Source organism: Oncorhynchus gorbuscha, linkage group LG20 (assembly GCF_021184085.1).
Source record: "Oncorhynchus gorbuscha isolate QuinsamMale2020 ecotype Even-year linkage group LG20, OgorEven_v1.0, whole genome shotgun sequence".
Lineage (NCBI taxonomy): Eukaryota > Metazoa > Chordata > Actinopteri > Salmoniformes > Salmonidae > Oncorhynchus > Oncorhynchus gorbuscha.
Window position 1 is genome coordinate 1100496 of NC_060192.1, and position 18448 is coordinate 1118943.

The following is an 18448-nucleotide window of genomic DNA, read 5'->3' on the forward strand; positions in this document are numbered from 1 at the left end:
GAGCGGTTTATGGCTGCCGCATGCTGGATCAGTGTAGAGCAGTAGGTACTCTGAGGAGAGGCGGGAGATATATAGAAACCACAGCTGACTTTAATATCGGTGGCAAAAACATACATGATGATATGAGAACAGTGAATAGGATAAATCAAGTAACCGCTACAGTACAAGCACATTATTAAAGTGCCACAACTGCATTTCTGAAATGGCAATGGCAGTGCCTGTAAGCAGTTTGACGTTGCAACCAATAGTGTATATATAAATAATTGGTTGCAACTCCGTTAGCTAGCCCACTAACAATCTAGCAAGTGGTATCGCTAGATATGTTAATAATGTGTGAAATGGCATTAATTGTAAACATAGCCTAGCCCTGCTAATTTTGGAATCGACATGGAACAACCAACAAACACCTATTTAGTTAGCTAGTTTAATAGCTAAATAGCTAGTTTAAACCACAGGCTGTGTGGATAAATAACGTTACTTAATCTAGTAAACCACCTTTCCACTTCCAGCGGGGCCCATCACCAGTTGAGCATAACGAGGCATTTCTGCTATATCCTATCCCGAAAACTACATGGACTGAAATGACCCCCAAAAAATGTCGCTTAATTCTTCAAGACTAATATTGCAAAACAATGACGGCGAGTAAAATGCGCAGCCAACATGCTTGCAGACAGAAAACTTTCACTAAATACGGGTATCGTTTCCGGGCAAAAGATACCGTTCGAATCAAGAGGTATATTTTCACGCATGCGCACAAACAACTGTGCCTTTTGTAGCGGCAATACAACTTTTACTTTTTTACATGTTTTTTATGTAAACTTTATTTAACTAGACAAGTCAGTTATGAACAAATTCGTATTGACAATGTCGGCCTACACCGGCCAAACCCGGACGACGCTGGGCCAATTGTGCGCCGCTCTATGGGACTCCCGATCACGGCCGGTTGTGATACAGCCTGGATACCTTTTTGGATGAAATCCACCAATAACACCTAAAAGAAGAAGAACAATTTCACCTGCGCGCCGATATCTAAATACAAACGCAACATGTAAAGTGTTGGTCCCATGGTTCATGAGCTGAAATAAAACATCCCAGAAATGTGCCATATACACAAACATTTTGTGCAGAAGTTTGTTCCCATCCCTCTCTGTGAGCATTTCTCCTTTGCCATCAACCTGACAGTGTGGCAAATCAAGAAGCTGATTAAACGTCAAGATCATTACACCTTGTGCTTTGGACAAATCACATTTTATTTTAGAATGCTACACCATGGGACTGCTTTGCTAGCACAGACTGGAATTTATTTACATTTTATTTTACTTTCATTTAACTAGGCAAGTCAGTTAAAAACAAATTCTTAATTTTCAATGACAGCCTAGGAAAGGTGGATTAACTGCCTTGGGGCAGAAGGACAGATTTTGGGGATTCAATTTTGTAACCTTTCGGTTACTAGTCCAAAGCTCTAACCTCTAGGCAACCTGCCACCCTGCGATTCATCCAATGGCATTGATCGGCTTCATCAATAAGTGCATCGACAAAGTGCACACACAGTAACTGTACGTACAGATCCCAACCAGAAGCCATGGATTACAGGCAACATCCGCATCGAGCTAAAGGCTTGAGCTGCCGCTTTCAAGGAGCGGGAGACTAATCCGGACGTTTATAAGAAACCCCGCTATGCCCTCAGACGAACCATCAAACAAGCAAAGCATAAATACAGGACTAAGACCGAATCATACTACACCGGCTCTGATGCTCGTCGGATGTGGCAGGGCTCTAAAAATATTACGGACTACAAAGGGAAACCCAGACACGAGCTGCCCAGTGACGCGAGCCTACCAGACGAGCTAAATGCCTTTTATGCTTGCTTCGAGGCAAGCAACACTGAAGCATGCACGTGAGCACCAGCTGTTCTGGATGACTGTGTGATAACTCTCTCGGTAGCCGATGTGACACAAAACCTTTAAACAGGTCAACATTCACAAAGCCGCTGGGCCAGACGGATTACCAGGACGTGTACTCAAAGCATGCACAGACCAACTGGTAAGTGTCTTCACTGACATTTTCAACCTACATGTTTCAAGCAGACCACCATAGTCCCTGTGCCCAAGGAAGCAAAGGTAACCTGCCTAAATGATTACCGCCCCATGGCACTCACGTCGTCAGCCATGAAGTGCTTTGAAAGGCTGGTCATGGCTCACATCAACAGCATCCTCCTGGACACCCTAGACCCACTCCAATTCGCATACCGCCCCAACAGATCCACAGATGATGCAATCTCAATCGCACTCTGCACTGCCCTTTCTCACCTGGACAAAAGGAACACCTATGTGAGAATGTTATTAATTGACTACAGCTCAGCGTTCAACACCATAGTGCCCACGAATCTCATCACTAAGCTAAGGACTCTGGGACTAAACACCTCCCTCTGCAACTGGATACTGAACTCCCTGACCGGCCGCCCCCAGGTAGTAAGAGTAGGCAACAACACATCTGCCATGCTGATCCTTAACACTGGGGCCCCTCAGGGGTGTGTACTTAGTCCCCTTCTGTAATACCTGTTCACCCACGACTGCATGGCCAAACACAACTCCAACACCATCACTAAGTTTGCTGACGACACAACAGTGGTAGGCCGGATCACCAACAACGATGAGACCGCCTATAGGGAGGTCAGAGAACTGGCAGTGTGGTGCCAGGACAACAACCTCTCCCTCAATGTGAGCAAGACTAAGGAGCTGATCGTGGACCACAGGAAAAGGCGGGCCGAACAGGCCCCCATTAACATCGATGGGGCTGTAGGTGAGTGAGTTGAGAGTTGGATTTTCCTTGGTGTCCACATCACCAACACACTATCATGGTCCAAACATACCAAGACAGTTGTGAAGAGGGCACGACAAAACCTTTTCCCCCTCAGGAGACTGAAAATATTTGGCATGGGTCCACAGCTGCACCATCAAGAGCATCCTGACCGGTTGCATCACCGCCTGGTATGGCAACTGCTCGGCATCTGACCGTAAGGCGCTAGAGAGGGTAGTGCGAACGGCACAGTACATCACTGGGGCCAAGCTTCCCACCATCCAGGACCTATATAATAGGCGGTGTCAGAGGAAAGACCATTAAATTGTCAGACTCCAGTCACCCAAGTTATATACTGTATTCTCTGCTACCGCACGGCAAGCGGTACCGGAGCGCCAAGTCTATGCCCAAGAGGCTCTTCAACAGCTTCTACCCCCAAGCCATAAGACTGCTGAACAATTAATAAAATCGCCACCAGAAAATGTACATTGCCTCCCCCTCCCTTTTGTACACTGATGCTATTCACTGTTTATTATCTATGCATAGTCACTTTACCCCCACCTACATGTACAAATTACCTAAACTAACCTGTACCCCCGCACACTGACTCGGTACCGTACCCCCTGTATATAGCCTTATTATTGTTATTGTTATTGTGTTACCTTTTAAGTATTGCTTTTTGTTTTAGTCTACTTGGTAAATATTTTCTTAACTCTTCTTGAACTACACTGTTGGTTAAGGGCTTGTAAGTAAGCATTTCAGGGTAAAGTCTACACTTGTTGTATTCGGGCCCATATGACAAATAAAGTTTGATTTGATTTGAACCACAGACCACGTGTAACCACGCCAGCCAAGGAACTCCACATCCGATTTCTTGACCTGCGAGATCGTCTGAGACCAGCAACCCGGACAGCTGATGAAACTGCGGTTTTGTTACTGTCAGAAACAGTCTCAGGGAAGCTCATCTACGTGCTTGTCATCCTCACAAGAGTCAGTGGTTTGCTGATGTCAACGTTGTGAACAGAGTGCCCCATGGTGGCGGTTGGGTTATGGCATTTGGGATGCTCTCGATCGACGTGTAGACGTGTAGAACAGCATGTTCCAGTTCTGGAACATCTGATTTGCCAAGATAATCCATCCACCTGACAGGTGTGACATATCAAGAAGCTGATTAACCAGGATGACACATGCACCTTGTGCTGGGGACAATAAAAGGCCACTCTAAAATGTGCAGTTTTGTCACACAATACAATGCCACAAGATGTCTCAAGTTTTGACGGAGTGTGCAATTGGCGTTCTGACTGCAAGAATGTCCACCAGAGAATTTAATGTTAATTTCTCTACCATAAGCCGCCTACAACGTCGTTTTAGAGAATTTGACAGTACGTCCAACCGGTCTCACAACCGAAGGCCACGTGTATGGCGTTGTGTGGGCGAGTGGTTTGCTGATGTCAACGTTGTGAACAGAGTGACCCATGGTGGGGTTATGGTATTTGTATTTGTATTTATTAGGGTATTTGTACTCTTCCTGGGGTTCAAACACATGAAGCCACTTACATTACATATAAAACAAAATATAAAACAGTACATCATAACATTAATACACATTTACAATACAAAATGTATAATACCCAGCACAGTGAGAAGAGGACTGGCCACCCCTCATAGCCTGATTCCTCTCTAGGTTTCTTCCTAGGTTCCGGCCTTTCTAGGGAGTTTTTTCTAGCCACACCTGCATTGCTTGCTGTTTGGGGCTGGGTTTCTGTATAGCACTTTGTGACATCAGCTGATGTAAGAAGGGCTTTATAAATAAATAAATGTGATTGATAATACCACCATACAACAATATTACAATATACATGTGTGAAGGGTGTGTGTGCTAGCGCTTGTGTGTGTATGCATGTGTCTGTAGCTTTGTGTGCGTCTCTTCACAGTCCCCGCTGTTAAATAAGGTGTGTTGTTACCCATGTAGTCATGGCTCTGTGTAGTACTGTGCGCCTCCCATAGTCTGTTCTGGACTTGTGAAGAGACCTCTGATGGCATGTCTTGTGGGGTATGCATGGGTGTTTGGGGCTGTGTGCTAGTAGTCTAAACAGACAGCTCGGTACATTCAGCTTGTCAACACATTTCTTACAAAAACAAGTAGTGAGGAAGTCAATCTCTCTTCCACTTTGAGCCATGAGAGATTGACATGCATTTCATTAATGTCAGCTCTCCGTGTACTTTTAAGGGCCAGCCATGCTGCCCTGTTCTGAGCCAATTGTCATTTTCCTAAGTGTCTCTTTGTGGCACCTGACCACCCGACTGAACAGTAGTTTAGGTGAAACCAAACTATAGCTTGTAGGACCTGCCTTGTTGATAGTGTTGTTAAGAAGGTAGAGCGTCACTTTATTATAGACAGACTTCTCCCCATTTTAGTTACTGTTGTATCAACATGTTTTGAGCATGACTGTTTACAATTCAGGGTTAGTCCAAGCAGTTTAGTCACCTCAACTTGCTCAATTTCCACATTATTCATTACGAAATTTAGTTAAGGTTTAGGGTTTAGTGAATGATCTGTCCCAAATACAATGCTTTTCGTTTTCAAAATATTTAGGATTAACTTATACCTTGCCACCCATTGTGATACGAACTCCAGCTCTTTGTTGAGTGTTGCAGTCATTTCAGTCATTGTAGTAGCTGACATGTATAGTGCTGAGTCATCCGCATACATAGACACACTGGCTTTGTTCAAAGCATGTCATTAGTAAAGATTGAAAAAAGTAAGGGGCCTAAACAGCTACCCTGGGGAATTCCTGATTCCACCTGGAATATGTTGGATTAAAGAACACCCTCTGTGTTCTGTTAGACAAGTAACTCTTTATCCACAAGATGGCAGGGGGTGTAAAGCCATTATCATTGACTGAAGTCTAACAAAACAGCCCCCACAAACTTATCATCAATTTCTCTCAGCCAATCATCTGTAATGTGTATAAGTGCTGTGCTTGTTGAATGTCCTTCCCTATCAGCATGCTGAAAGTCTGTTGTCAATTTGTTTACTTTAAATTAAAATTGTATCTGGTCAAACACCATTTTTTCCAGAAGTTTACTATGTTTACTAGTAACAGGCCGATTGGTCTGCTATTTGAGCCAGTAATGAGGTTATTGGCAGGCATAAGCTACAGACAACGAACACAATTGCATTTTATCGATGGCAATTCGTGACGAGATCCAGAAGCCCATTGTGAGTTCTTTTAAGATATCTGTGACCAACAGATGCATATCTGTATTCCCAGTCATGTAAAATCCATAGATTAGGGCCTAATGAATTTATTTCAATTGACTGATTTCCTCAAATGAGCTGTAACTCAGTAAAAATCTTTGAAATTGTTGCATGTTTTGTTTAATAATTTTGTTCAGTATATATACACAGACCCAGTCAAAAGTTTGGACACACCTACTCATTCAAGGGTTTGCCCATCTTTGTCCTGATGAAAAACCAATGATAGTCCCACTAAGGGCAAACTAAAAGGGAAGGTGTATCTCTGCAGAATGCTCTGGTAGCCATGCTGGTTAAGTGTGCCTTAAATTCTAAATAAATCACTGACATTGTCACCAGAAAAGCACCATCACACCTCCTCCTCCATGCTTCACGGTGGGAACCACACATGTGGAGATCATCCGTTCACCTACTCTGCATTTCACAAAGACAAATCTCAAATTTGGACTCATCAGACTAAAGGACAGATTTCCACCAGTCTAATGTCCATTGCTTGTGTTTCTTGGCCCAAGCAAGTCTCTTATTTTTATTGGTGTCTCTTCATAGTAGTTTCTTTGCAGCAATTCAACCATGAAGGCCTGATTCACACAGTCTCCTCTGAACAGTTGATGTTGAGATGTGTCTGTTACTTGAACTCTGTGAAGCATTTATTTGGGCTGCAATTTCTGAGGCTGGTAACTCTAATGAACTTATCCTCTGCAGCAGAGGTAACTCTGGGTCTTCCTTTCCTGTGGCGGTCCTCATGAGAGCCAGTTCCATCATACCTTATTTACAGAAGGATTCAGACCCTTTGCTGTGCGACTCGATCTGTACCTCGACACAATCCTGTCTCGGAGCTCTAAGGGCAATTCCTTCGACCTCACGGATTGTCAATTGTGGGACCTTATGTAGGAAGGCATATTCCTTTCCAAATCATGTCCAATCGATTCAATTTACCACAGGTGGACTCCAATCAAGTTGTAGAATTATCTCAAGGATGATCAATGGAAACAGGATGCACCTGAGCTCAAGTTCAAGTCTCATAGCAAAGGGTCTGAATACTTATGTAAATAAGGTATCTGTTTTTAATACATTTGCTACATTTCTAAAAATAACTTTTTGCTTTGGCATTATGGGGTATTGTGTGTAGATTGCTGAGGAAATTTGGTCATTTAATCCATTATCGAATAAGGCTGTAATGTAACAAAATGTGGAAAAAGTCAAGGGGTCTGAATACTTTCCAAAGGCACTGTGTGTTTGAAAGCGCCCAGGGCAGTTATTGAAGCTTTAGTATTGCACAATTTTTTTCTACCCTAAATTATGCCATGTTTACATCTGTGCCTTTGTCATCAGGGTTCAACCAGTGGGAAGATGACCTGGAGTTGGAGGAGATGAGTGAATGCATGAGATCACTGTTCATGGGGGAGATGACTAATTCACTAACTTATCGGATACATGACAGCGATGGTCATTTGTTGACAGTGTTTTTACATGCGTTGACATTTTTCTATAGGTGTTAGTCTTACAATTAAATGACAACAAGTGGCTGAAAGAAAGTGAAATTGGATTTTTATTGTGGGGAAAATGAGTGAGAGAAGGCCCACTACAGGAAGATAAAGGCCATGGAGTTACATGTACTTACAGGACATTTTACATCCCAATATGTAAAATTAAAAATATTTATTTTAAATGACATTACGCAAACTCGTGACCTTATTGCATTCTCTACAGACACCAGATGGTGGGTCGAACACAAGCAAATGCTGATGAAATAAAACAATATTGTACATTTCTTTGTAGAGTTAAGTGGCAAACAGATGTGGTACAGCATTAGCATTGTGGTGACCAGTGCTTGACTTGGACATGAATAGGTTCCGGTACTCATTTTGTGTGCTGGTACTGTTTATATTTAGGTGCAGGAGCTCCACAATACTTTGGCGCTATTATTCTATAAGAGGAACAGGAGCTCAAGCAGTAGAACATTTGAGGTGCAGCTCCTGCCCAAGTCAAGCATTAATGGTGACGTAGTTGGAGCTGCAGGTAGAAAGGAATGAAACGATACGCTAAGTGAACAATAGAGCCCCCTACTTCAGTCCTGGTTTTAGGATTTCTTGTACTCAATCCTCTCCACTTTCACATCATCTCCGATGAGCTGGTAGACATACGTCACCACTGTGGATGCTTGGATGTCCATCAATACAAAGGATGGGATGATGTTGCTGAGGAGAAACCAAACAAAAGGGAGGAAGGCTCAGATTAATGCTAGCGGTTAGCAATTTACCAAGTCACCTGCTAAATGACCCAATAAATATGTGAGCGCCTTAATCTGTAAAAATGCCTCCATTACCTTTCCAGTGCGTTGTAGGCTCCAGTTGCTGAGCCGGGGTTGATGTAGAACTTGTTCTCGTTTTCGAAGGCCTCGAACTTGTGCGTGTGTCCAGAGATGAGGATGTCGACGTCAAGCTGCCTCTGCAGCAGGGCTAGGCTTGCCATGTCCCCCCATGGGATGACCTGGTGCCCATGGATCAGGCCGATCTTAAACTGACCCACGGTCACCACCTTCTGCTCCGGGTAGTTCAGGTTCTGTAGGGCAGAGAAGGTCAAAAACACACTAAAGTTCATCCACTGTTCTAACCCATTAAAGGGTTACATATAAAGTTTCAAGATAATGGATCATGTAATAAAGCAGAAGGGAAGCAGAGACAAAAACCTCATCAAAGTCTCCCCTGACGATGTGTACATCCCCAGCCAGGGTCTTCAGGTAGTCATAGCTCTCCTTGGTGCAAAGGTTGCCTGTACAGAGGATGTGCTGGATTTTGCCTGGCACTAGCAGCTTCTTGAACTTGGCTGGAAGGGTGTTGCATCGGTGGGGGATGTGCAGGTCACCTAACACCAGGACCAACTGTCATCAAACGATGGACGGAGAGCTATGTTAGCAACAGTATTTATGTTGGCAACAGTTACGAGTGGGGGCTCAGTCATACTTACGAAATGTAGGCTGTCAATTAGGGTGACATTAAGTTTGGAATCTATACCATTTCAGCTCAGTCAACTCAGGAAATTAATTGAAATTCAACATGTGACTTGCACATTTTCAACAAGTCTGTTGTATTGAATGTCAATTCATCATAAAAAAATACCACAACATCGGTCATCGAGTTGGATGATCACTTTTTTTGCTTTACTCTAACTGTATGTTCTCTTAGGTAGGGTATATCAATACTCCATCGTAATTAGCGCTGGAAGAGAAGATTTAGTCCTTGACCAAATTGGCAAAACACAAGCTTGTCCCCTTAGGGACAAGGCTATTCCCACGTTTGGATCAGTTAGTCTGACCCGCAACTAATCAAAATAATCCTTGTTTCAGACAAACAAGAAAAGTACTTTTACCCCTTTTTCATGCTAGCCAATTGGTAGTTACAGTCTTGTCCCATCCCTGCTACTCCTGTACGCACTCAGGAAAGGCGGAAGGTCGAGAGCCATGCATCCTCCGAAACACAACCCTGCCAAGCCGCACTGCTCGCTTAACCTGGAAGCCAGCCGCACCAATGTGTCGGAGGAAACACCGTCCAGTTGGCAACCGAGGTCAGCTTGCAGGCTCCCGACCTGCCACAAGGAGTCACTAGAGCATGATGGGACAAGTAAATCCCGGCCGGCCAAATCCTCCCCTAACCCGGATAACGCTGGCCCAATTGCGCGCTGCCTTAAAGGTTTCCCGGTCACGGCCGGCTGTAACGCAGCCTGGGATCGAACCCGGGTCTGTATGACACCTCAAGCACTGCAGTGCCTTAGACGGGTCTGTATAACACCTCAAGCACTGCCTTAGACCACTGTGCCACTCGGTAGGCCCAAACAAGTAAAGTTAATTGATTGACGTCGGATGTTTACATTTTTTATTTAACCAGGCAAGTCAGGCAAGTCAGTTAAGAACAAATTCTTATTTTCAATGACGGCCTAGTGGGTTAACTGCCTGTTCAGGGGCAGAACGACAGATTTGTACCTTGTCAGCTCGGGGATTTGAACTTGCAACCTTCCGGTTACTAGTCCAACACTCTAACCACTAGGCTACCCTGCCACCCCATACACCTTCGCCAAACACATTTCAACTCAGTTTTTCACAGTTCCTGATATTTAATACTTGTAATAATTCCCTGTCTTAGGTCAGTTAGGATCACCACTTTATTTTAAGAATGTGAAACGTCAGTATAATAGAAAATTATTTAATTCAGCTTTACTTTCATCACATTCTCAGTGGGTCAGAAGTTCACATACACTCAATTAGAATTTGGTAGAATTGCCTTTAAATCGTTTAACTTGGGTCAAATGTGTTGGGTAGCCTTCCACAAGCATCCCACAATAAGCTGGGTGAATTTTTGGCCCATTCCTCCTGACAGAGCTGGTGTAACTGAGTCAGGTTTGTAGGCCTCTTTGCTCGCACAAGCTTTTTCAGTTCTACCCACAAATTCTTTATTGGATTCAGGTCCGGGCTTTGTAATGGCCACTCCCAATACCTTGACTTTGTTGCCCTTAAGCCATTTTGCCACAACTTTGGAAGTATGCTTGGGGTCATTGTCCATTTGGAAGACCCATTTGCGACCACGTTTTAACTTGATGTCTTGAGATGTTCCTTCAGTATTTTCACATAATTTTCCTTCCTCATGGTGCCATCTATTTTGTGAAGTGCACCAGTCCCTCCTGCAGCAAAGCACCCCCACAACATGATGCTGCCACCCCTGTGCTTCACGGTTGGGATGGTGTTCTTCGGCTCGCAAGCCTCCCCCTTTTTCCTCCAAACAGTTCTGTTTTTGTTTCATCAGACCAGAGGACATTTCTCCAAAAAGTATGTCCCCATGTACATTTGCAAACCATAGTCTGGCTTTCTTACGGCGGGTTTGGAGCAGTGGCTTCTTCCTTGCTGAGCGGCCTTTCAGATTATGTCGATATAGGACTTGTTTTACTTTGGATATAGATACTTTTGTACCTGTTTCCTCCAGCATCTTCACAAGGTCCTTTGCTGTTGTTCTGGGATTGATTTGTACTTTCCGCACCAAAGTACGTGAATCTCTAGGAGACAGAACGCGTCTCCTTCCTGAGCAGTATGACGGCTGCATGGTCCCATGGTGTTCATACTTGCGTACTATTGTTTGTACAGATGAACGTGGTACCTTCAGGAAACTTCTGATAGGCTAATTTACATAACGTTAGTCAATTGGAGTGTACCTGTGGATGTATTTCAAGGCCTAGCTTCAAACTCAGTGCCTCTTTGCTTGACATCGTGGGAAAATCAAAGGAAATCAGCTAAGACCTCAGAAAAAAAAGCCATTTTCTAAGCTGTTTAAAGGCACAGTCAATTTAGTGTATGTAAACATCTGACCCACTGGAACAGTGAATTATAAGTGAAATAATCTGTCTGTAAACAATTGTTGGAAAAATTACTTGTGTCATGCACAAAGTAGATGTCCTAACCGACTTGCCAAAACTATAGTTTGTTAACAAGAAATTTGCGGAGTGGTTGAAAAAACGAGTTTTAATGACTCCAACCTAAGTGTATGTTAAACGTCCAACTTCAACGGTTGGTTTCCATCCAATTAGTGAAATTGTACTGGAACTTCCTGTTTCCATCACTGCTGTTGTGATTTCTCTTTTAATATACAGTATGACTTTACTCGCATAAAAACAGGATGGAAAAGTGGGTCCTAGCTAGGTTTCCATCCAATTGGCGACAGATTTTCATGTGATTATTCTAAAATCTGCATAAAGAAAATGATACGCATTTCTCCACCAGTTATGAGTCTCCAACCAAATTCAGTGTGCGACTACGATCGCATTTTCAACTAAACCGATAGTTTTGTCACAAAAACGGTTGTGTTAGATAGCGAATGTGCCTAGTCTGGTTTTAGCACCAGAGCTCTTGCCAAAAGCTCGCAGATACAGTGCTGGTAGGATAGCCTACATGATGAGATTATTATGGATACTTTTGTCTTTATGCAACTGAGGCACAAATAATTGTCTTTATTTTTAACACCATTTTTTGTTACCTGATACCATTTTTAAAAAATGTATATTTCAGTGTCTATAAATAAAAAAGTGAAATCTGACAATCCCTTGAAAGCCATTCATTATTTGTCCGTGCCAGTAAACATTGTGTGTGCTATAATTCAGTAAATATCTGATGGATTAAAAAGAATTAAAACAGCTTGGAGTATCTTTATCCATTATCCAACTATTGCATTTATTAGAATTATTTTAAAACCTTTGACAATTTTGATGTTGCTACTTTACTCGCATAAAAACTGTGGATGGAAACGTGGTTACCGATAAATAAAAATCAGAATTGCTCAATATTCTCACCTGAATGGAATGCAGCATTCTAAGTGTCTATGTGTGTTAATGGATGAATGCAATAAATGAATATATATTTGCTATTAGGGCATCATTATAGGCCTAACCTGCAGAGAATAGTGATGTGTGGAGTGTTACTATGACAGCCATCTCTCCCCCCCCAAAACAAGACTACAGAAGACAAGATCCAACACAGAGCAGGACACTTACCCGGTGAACAGCCTGAATACAAGCAGAGGTTGATTGGAGACAGGGAGTGGTGGGAGGGTGGGGAGGGTGGGGGGGGAGGGTGAAAGGGGTGGAAAGCAAGATGTGCGTGGAGAGATTTACATGAAGCGTGGTCAAAGATCAAAGAACAAGAGTGAAAAAACTGAAATTATAAATTAAAAGTGGATGAATAAAGTAAATGAAATATTCATAACAAATAAGAAGTGTTAGCTAGGTGACAATAGTAAATAGCCTTAATGGTTAGTGGGTTGTAGGTTATAGAAAACTAGGGAGTGTGAGTGATGAAGTGTCCCTACCAAGCAGTAACGTTTGGTTGGTGCACTGACACAAAACGTTAAGAGGGCCATAAAGTTCAAATCAAACAAATACAAACTCACATTACTGAATTTATATTCGTAGATAACTGCGATGTGTAAAGCACATGGTGTGGTAACGTTAGTTAAACCAGATTTTGTTTTTGAAAAATCACACGCCAGCTAGCATTTCTGACTAGTTAGCTACTGTCTGAAGCTTGCTAACAATTTGAGAAGGAAATTAAATAACGTTAGCTAGCTACTCGAGCAAGCTCATCACACCGATTTGTAAAAACGAACAAATAATGACAAATTTAAAGTACAACCGAATACAGGCGGTGTTTTGATGCTTATTCAGATCACATTTTCAACTGTCATGTGATCGTAGCTAGCTAACTTAGCAGACCAACAGACTTCACAAGTGTTATTTACCGGGATCTAGAGGTAGATTTTACGGTAACAAGGCTAGTGCTCACGTCTTCATACAAGTAATGTTCACGAAACATAAATAAGCCTCGAAATCTAATATTTACTGTCTTTCCAGACTTACCATCTTCTATTTTGCTGGATCTGCTAAGCTTCAGGAAGCAGCTCCGCGTATTGACGTAAGCAGTGACAATCAGCCAATAAATGCCGAGCAATCCTACGGGTTCCAATGTAGGACATACCTCATGTGAGAAAAATGGAATCTAATCTAATGCAATACGGCTTTCGATATGGACCTAATCTTTCAACAGCGAGAATGAATCATTTAAATAAAAAATATACACGTTCTGTAGCAGTATATATAAAAAAATATATACACGTTCTGTAGCAGTTTTGCACAGATTCATACAGCTATGGGTGCCTTCCTCCTCCGGTACACTAACTCTGTGAAAGTGGGTATCAATTTAACCTTTTGTTTTCTGAAAATGATTTGTGACTGATATGAAAGACACGGTCCTTATGTTTCCTAAACCGTACTGCGTACTGAGACCAAGCATCTGAGCGCTTAACAAAACTCCCCTGTACAGAAGACGCTTAATGACTGTGTAATGTACTGTAACAGAATCATGATCAAACTCTAGGTGGATTTCTGAACAACTTCATTGCCTTATTTTTATATCTCAATGCGCCCATTGAAATGCATTATAAACATGGTGCATAGAGTTGTGAATGTATCTTTTAAGTGCAACTCCCTCCCTGTCAAACTTTATATGACTTCTGCTTAAAATGGTTATAGATATTGTATCATTCCATGTCCAACAGAGATTGCACATATGAATACCAATGTCAACATCTACAAAACATTGTAAATCTTATCCGACAATAAGCCTCAATATTAAACACAGCGCACAGTTTCCTAAGGTTTATATTTTTTATTGTACCTTTATTTAACTAGGCAAGTCAGTTAAGAACAAATTCTTATTTACAATGACGGCCTATCCCGGCCAAACATGGACGACGCTGGGCCAATTGTGCGCCACCCTATGGGTCTCCCGATCACGGCTGGTTGTGATACAGCCTGGGATCGAACCAGGGTCTGTAGTGATGCCTCCAGCACTGAGATGCAGTGCCTTAGACCACCACTGCGCCACTCGGGAAACACACATGATTGAAGTACAATGAATCCCAAACAGAAAACAAGAGAAACATGTGGAGCTGAAATATAAAGGGGATATTGGAGAGAGGTCCAAAGAGCTGGGTGTATGAATGTCCTGGTGCTGCTTGTCTCTACTCTAGAGAGAAGTGCAGGCCCAGTACCCCCACTCCTTCAGTGCCCTGCAGTAGCTTGATGGCAGGGTCAAACTCCAGCGACACAGTCTTGCTCTGCTTCAGGTCCTGCTCCATCCGCTATGTGCACAGACATGGAAACACATTCCAACAATAACATGGTGACAAACACCAATATAAATATACATGCAAAGAAATGATAACAAAGAAAGAATCCACACCAGACATTATATCCTAACCAACCAATAAAACCTCACCTCATAGGTTGATAACTCCAGGACCTCGCTGATGTCATCCTCCTGCTGTGACAGGGGCTTGTTGATAGCCATGGCAGCCTTGGCCACATCAGGCTGGCAATGCTTCTGAAGAGTCTATACTCAGGAGGAAAGCAAGAGTAAAAAGTTAAGAGCAATGAGTGAGATTTCGTTGTGTTCATCTCTATGGATCATGTGTGTTTCTCTGGATATCCCTACATACCTTTAGCTCACAGGCTGCTTTCCAGGGCATGGCACTGGGTGGGGGTCCTCCTCCTCCATCAGGTAGGGGTCATCACAGGCTTCTGTTCAAGCACACACACGTGAAATGACAAACAATCTGCTGTCTATTGGAAAGCCCTTTGAGACTTTGCCTAAATGTAAACCCACCACAACATTACAATCAGTATCTAATTCATTCCCATCTCCAGACAGGTGAGTGTATGGGGTGAAGTGGGAACACCCTACCATCTGCTGCACTGGGGCGGTGAATGAGGACTCAGCAGGCAGGATGGAGGCGGATCAGGTTGTAGATGAAGGGCAGTACCATGAGCAAGGCAGCAGGCAGGGCCAGGTGGGACAGACCCTTGTCAAACGCTGCTACCAAGTAGACTGGCAGGTGACTTTGAGAGAAAGATGAGACACAATGGACAAAAGGTGTTGTTGACTGTTAAACAAATTTACAGCAAATGTGAGGATGAAATGCCAGTCATCGATAGTTAATGGAGTAAGCATGAAAGAGAGGTCTGCTCTCAGTACAGCATAGCATCAACTCAGATTGTCTTCTATAGAACAGTCTATGAAAACAGACAATGGAAACCCAACTCTCCAACACAATAGGCTGCAGCCAGGAAGTTGATCATCAGTGTGGGATTGCTATGTGGGGCAGGATCGAGTCACAGAGGATCACCAGCACCTTCTTGTACATGCTGTTGGGTAACTACAGGGGGCGACAGACAGACATGAGAAGGAAAATGTCATTCTGGGCTGCAGACTCCTGTCCAAACAAGGTGGTCTATATGTTATAGTTGACCTTATACCTTATACTTCAGAAACCCAAGCCACGACCGCTCAGAGCCACGCGTGTCTTCCTGATGGGAAGGAGAGATGATCATTACATTCACACTTACAGCGATACAAATACTTATCACCAGACACAACAATGCAGTTTCTTGTTGTTGATAGGAGACTTTGCTTACTTTTAGTTTGGCTTCCTTCCAGTCTTCGTGTTTTAGCTGTAGAATGAATCAAGTGGCAATAAAATCACACAATCAGTTAAGGCTAAGGCTGTGAGGCTGAAGGTAACCGCCATGCTTCAAAGTAGTCTAGCCCAAATCCAACCAAACGTGCAGGCAATTATTTTATAAAGACTTCCATATGCTATTGAAACAAGTAGCCTTTTTCTCCCAACAACTTTCTTTCATTGTCCAGTAGCCAAAGGCATAATCCTGGTGATATTAGCAACCCATGTTCATTGTTGCATCTTTAGATCTCCCTCCTTTCAACATTTCTATCGGGTATTTTCATCTGTCACATGAAACCGCTCACAATGGTGTTTTCCCGTTAATTGCATTATGGAATGAACATTTGTGAGTATCCTACTGCCTTGTGCTCTGCTTTTAATGCGAATAAATAATTTTGGGGTGTAGCCTAGGCCTACTGGTTGTATGAATTTGGGATCTATCATCCCACAGCTGTACCAGAGTCTGTTTGGAATAGGCCTTTTCTTTCTCGCACAGAACGACAAGCTGACCAAAAGGTCAATTGTTCTACTATGGGGGATAGCAGATTGACATATGCTAGTGATTTTGCTGTTCATTACATCATTTAGGCTAATAATATAACTCAATCATTGTTTGCAAAAAAGACTGCATGTCTGTGTCGTGCTTATATGTGTAATTACCTACTGTTACGGACAGAAGTTTGTTCTATAACATGTCCAAGTTTATAGGCTACACAGACAAAGACGTCCGATAATGGCCGCGGAGAGGAAGGAGCAGCAGCTACGTAAAACATGTCAGAATCCCTACACATGTCCCGAAGCTTCAGGTGTTTAGCTATTGGGAAGAGGCGTCCAGAGAATTTGGCATCTCTGCCACTCTGATAAGTTAATGGCACCTTTACACTCTTGAGCCCCTTGCAGTAACAACGGAATAACATGGCCAATTTCTAATTGTTGCATACAATTTACAAAAAAAATATTTGTTATATTTTAATATATAGTAGAAGAGCACAACAGCAAGCTGGAAGGGGCTGACCTTCCTGTTAAACCAGGAAGTTGGTGAGTTCTCACTCCTGGCTAGGCCTGTTAACATTGGACAGTAGAGTGAAAACATTGTTCTGGTAAATGGGCATCACTGCCTGAAGAGACAAGACCATTCTAAACCAACAACATCAGTCAGACAACACAGTCCAACACCTGAGCGAAGGTGTGGAGCACAGGTCAACCGAGGTGATGGAAGAGAAAAGAGTGAAGAATGTTTTACAATGGATAACCGCTATAAAATAGACAACTAAACAAGCTACGATAAACCATCTCATTTAGAACCTCCAATCACAGACACCAGGCCATGTTGGGGCTCACCCCTTTGTTTCTGTCCATCACCCTGCTCACGTTCTCGCGGACGGAGCTCAAAACGTAGTGACGCACATCCTCCATATCAGGGTAGTGCTGAAATCTGGAGATAAGAAGCGCCATATCGTCCTCCTGAGAAAGCAGCCACTCCACCACTGCCTGTTCAGAGCTACAGACGAACAAAATCTAAACGTTTCAGGTGTGGCTCAGTTAGTAGAGCATGGCGTGGCTCAGTTAGTAGAGCATGGCGTGGCTCAGTTAGTAGAGCATGGCGTGGCTCAGTTAGTAGAGCATGGCGTGGCTCTGTTAGTAGAGCATGGCGTGGCTCAGTTAGTAGAGCATGGCGTGGCTCAGTTAGTAGAGCATGGCGTGGCTCTGTTAGTAGAGCATGGCGTGGCTCAGTTAGTAGAGCATGGCGTGGCTCAGTTAGTAGAGCATGGCGTGGCTGGCGTGGCTCTGTTAGTAGAGCATGGCGTGGCTCAGTTAGTAGAGCATGGCGTGGCTCTGTTAGTAGAGCATGGCGTGGCTCAGTTAGTAGAGCATGGTGTGGCTCTGTTAGTAGAGCATGGCGTGGCTCAGTTAGTAGAGCATGGCGTGGCTCTGTTAGTAGAGCATGGCGCTTGCAACGCCAATAATCATGTGTTCAATTCCTGCTGGGGCCACCCATACTAACAATGTATGTACGCATGAATGTCTGCTGAACAATTATGTATATATCATTGCTGCTAAATGGCATAAATACAGTTGGGTCCAGTTTCAAACTTACCTCTTTGGTATACCAATGAACCCTAATGACCTCTTAAATGGTGTAACATTCACGCAAGGCAACTAACATGTAATATTTCATTGAACCCCCTACCTGGATGAGTTTCCTTGGGAAGCTGTAGTGTTCACTCCAGTCCAAGTCATGGAGGGGACACTTCCCTTCCGTGGAGGCAAACTTCATCAGTGAACACAGGGCACTCTCCTGCATTGGAGCTATTTGACCAAGGAGAGTGATGGAGTG

At 43.2% G+C, this 18448-nt stretch overlaps 1 protein-coding gene and 1 pseudogene across 2 annotated transcripts; both read right to left on the reverse strand.

The window, feature by feature from the left end:
• Nucleotides 1-7589: 7589 nt before the first annotated feature.
• LOC124007490 (vacuolar protein sorting-associated protein 29) lies at nt 7590-13540 on the reverse strand. Of its 2 annotated transcripts, XM_046318106.1 has the most exons (5): nt 13451-13511; nt 12590-12601; nt 8748-8939; nt 8385-8620; nt 7590-8256 (listed from the first exon to the last, which is right to left on the reverse strand). In XM_046318106.1, exons 1-5 carry the CDS (start codon nt 13451-13453, stop codon nt 8139-8141), a joined length of 561 nt encoding a protein of 186 aa, XP_046174062.1. In that variant the 5' UTR covers nt 13454-13511; the 3' UTR covers nt 7590-8138. The 2 variants fall into 2 exon arrangements, with proteins under 2 accessions (XP_046174062.1, XP_046174063.1); XM_046318107.1 differs by lacking the exon at nt 12590-12601 and having other exon boundaries at nt 13451-13540.
• A 1073-nt stretch (nt 13541-14613) lies between these two features.
• LOC124006608 lies at nt 14614-18415 on the reverse strand (annotated as a pseudogene).
• Between the last annotated feature and the right edge of the window lie 33 nt (nt 18416-18448).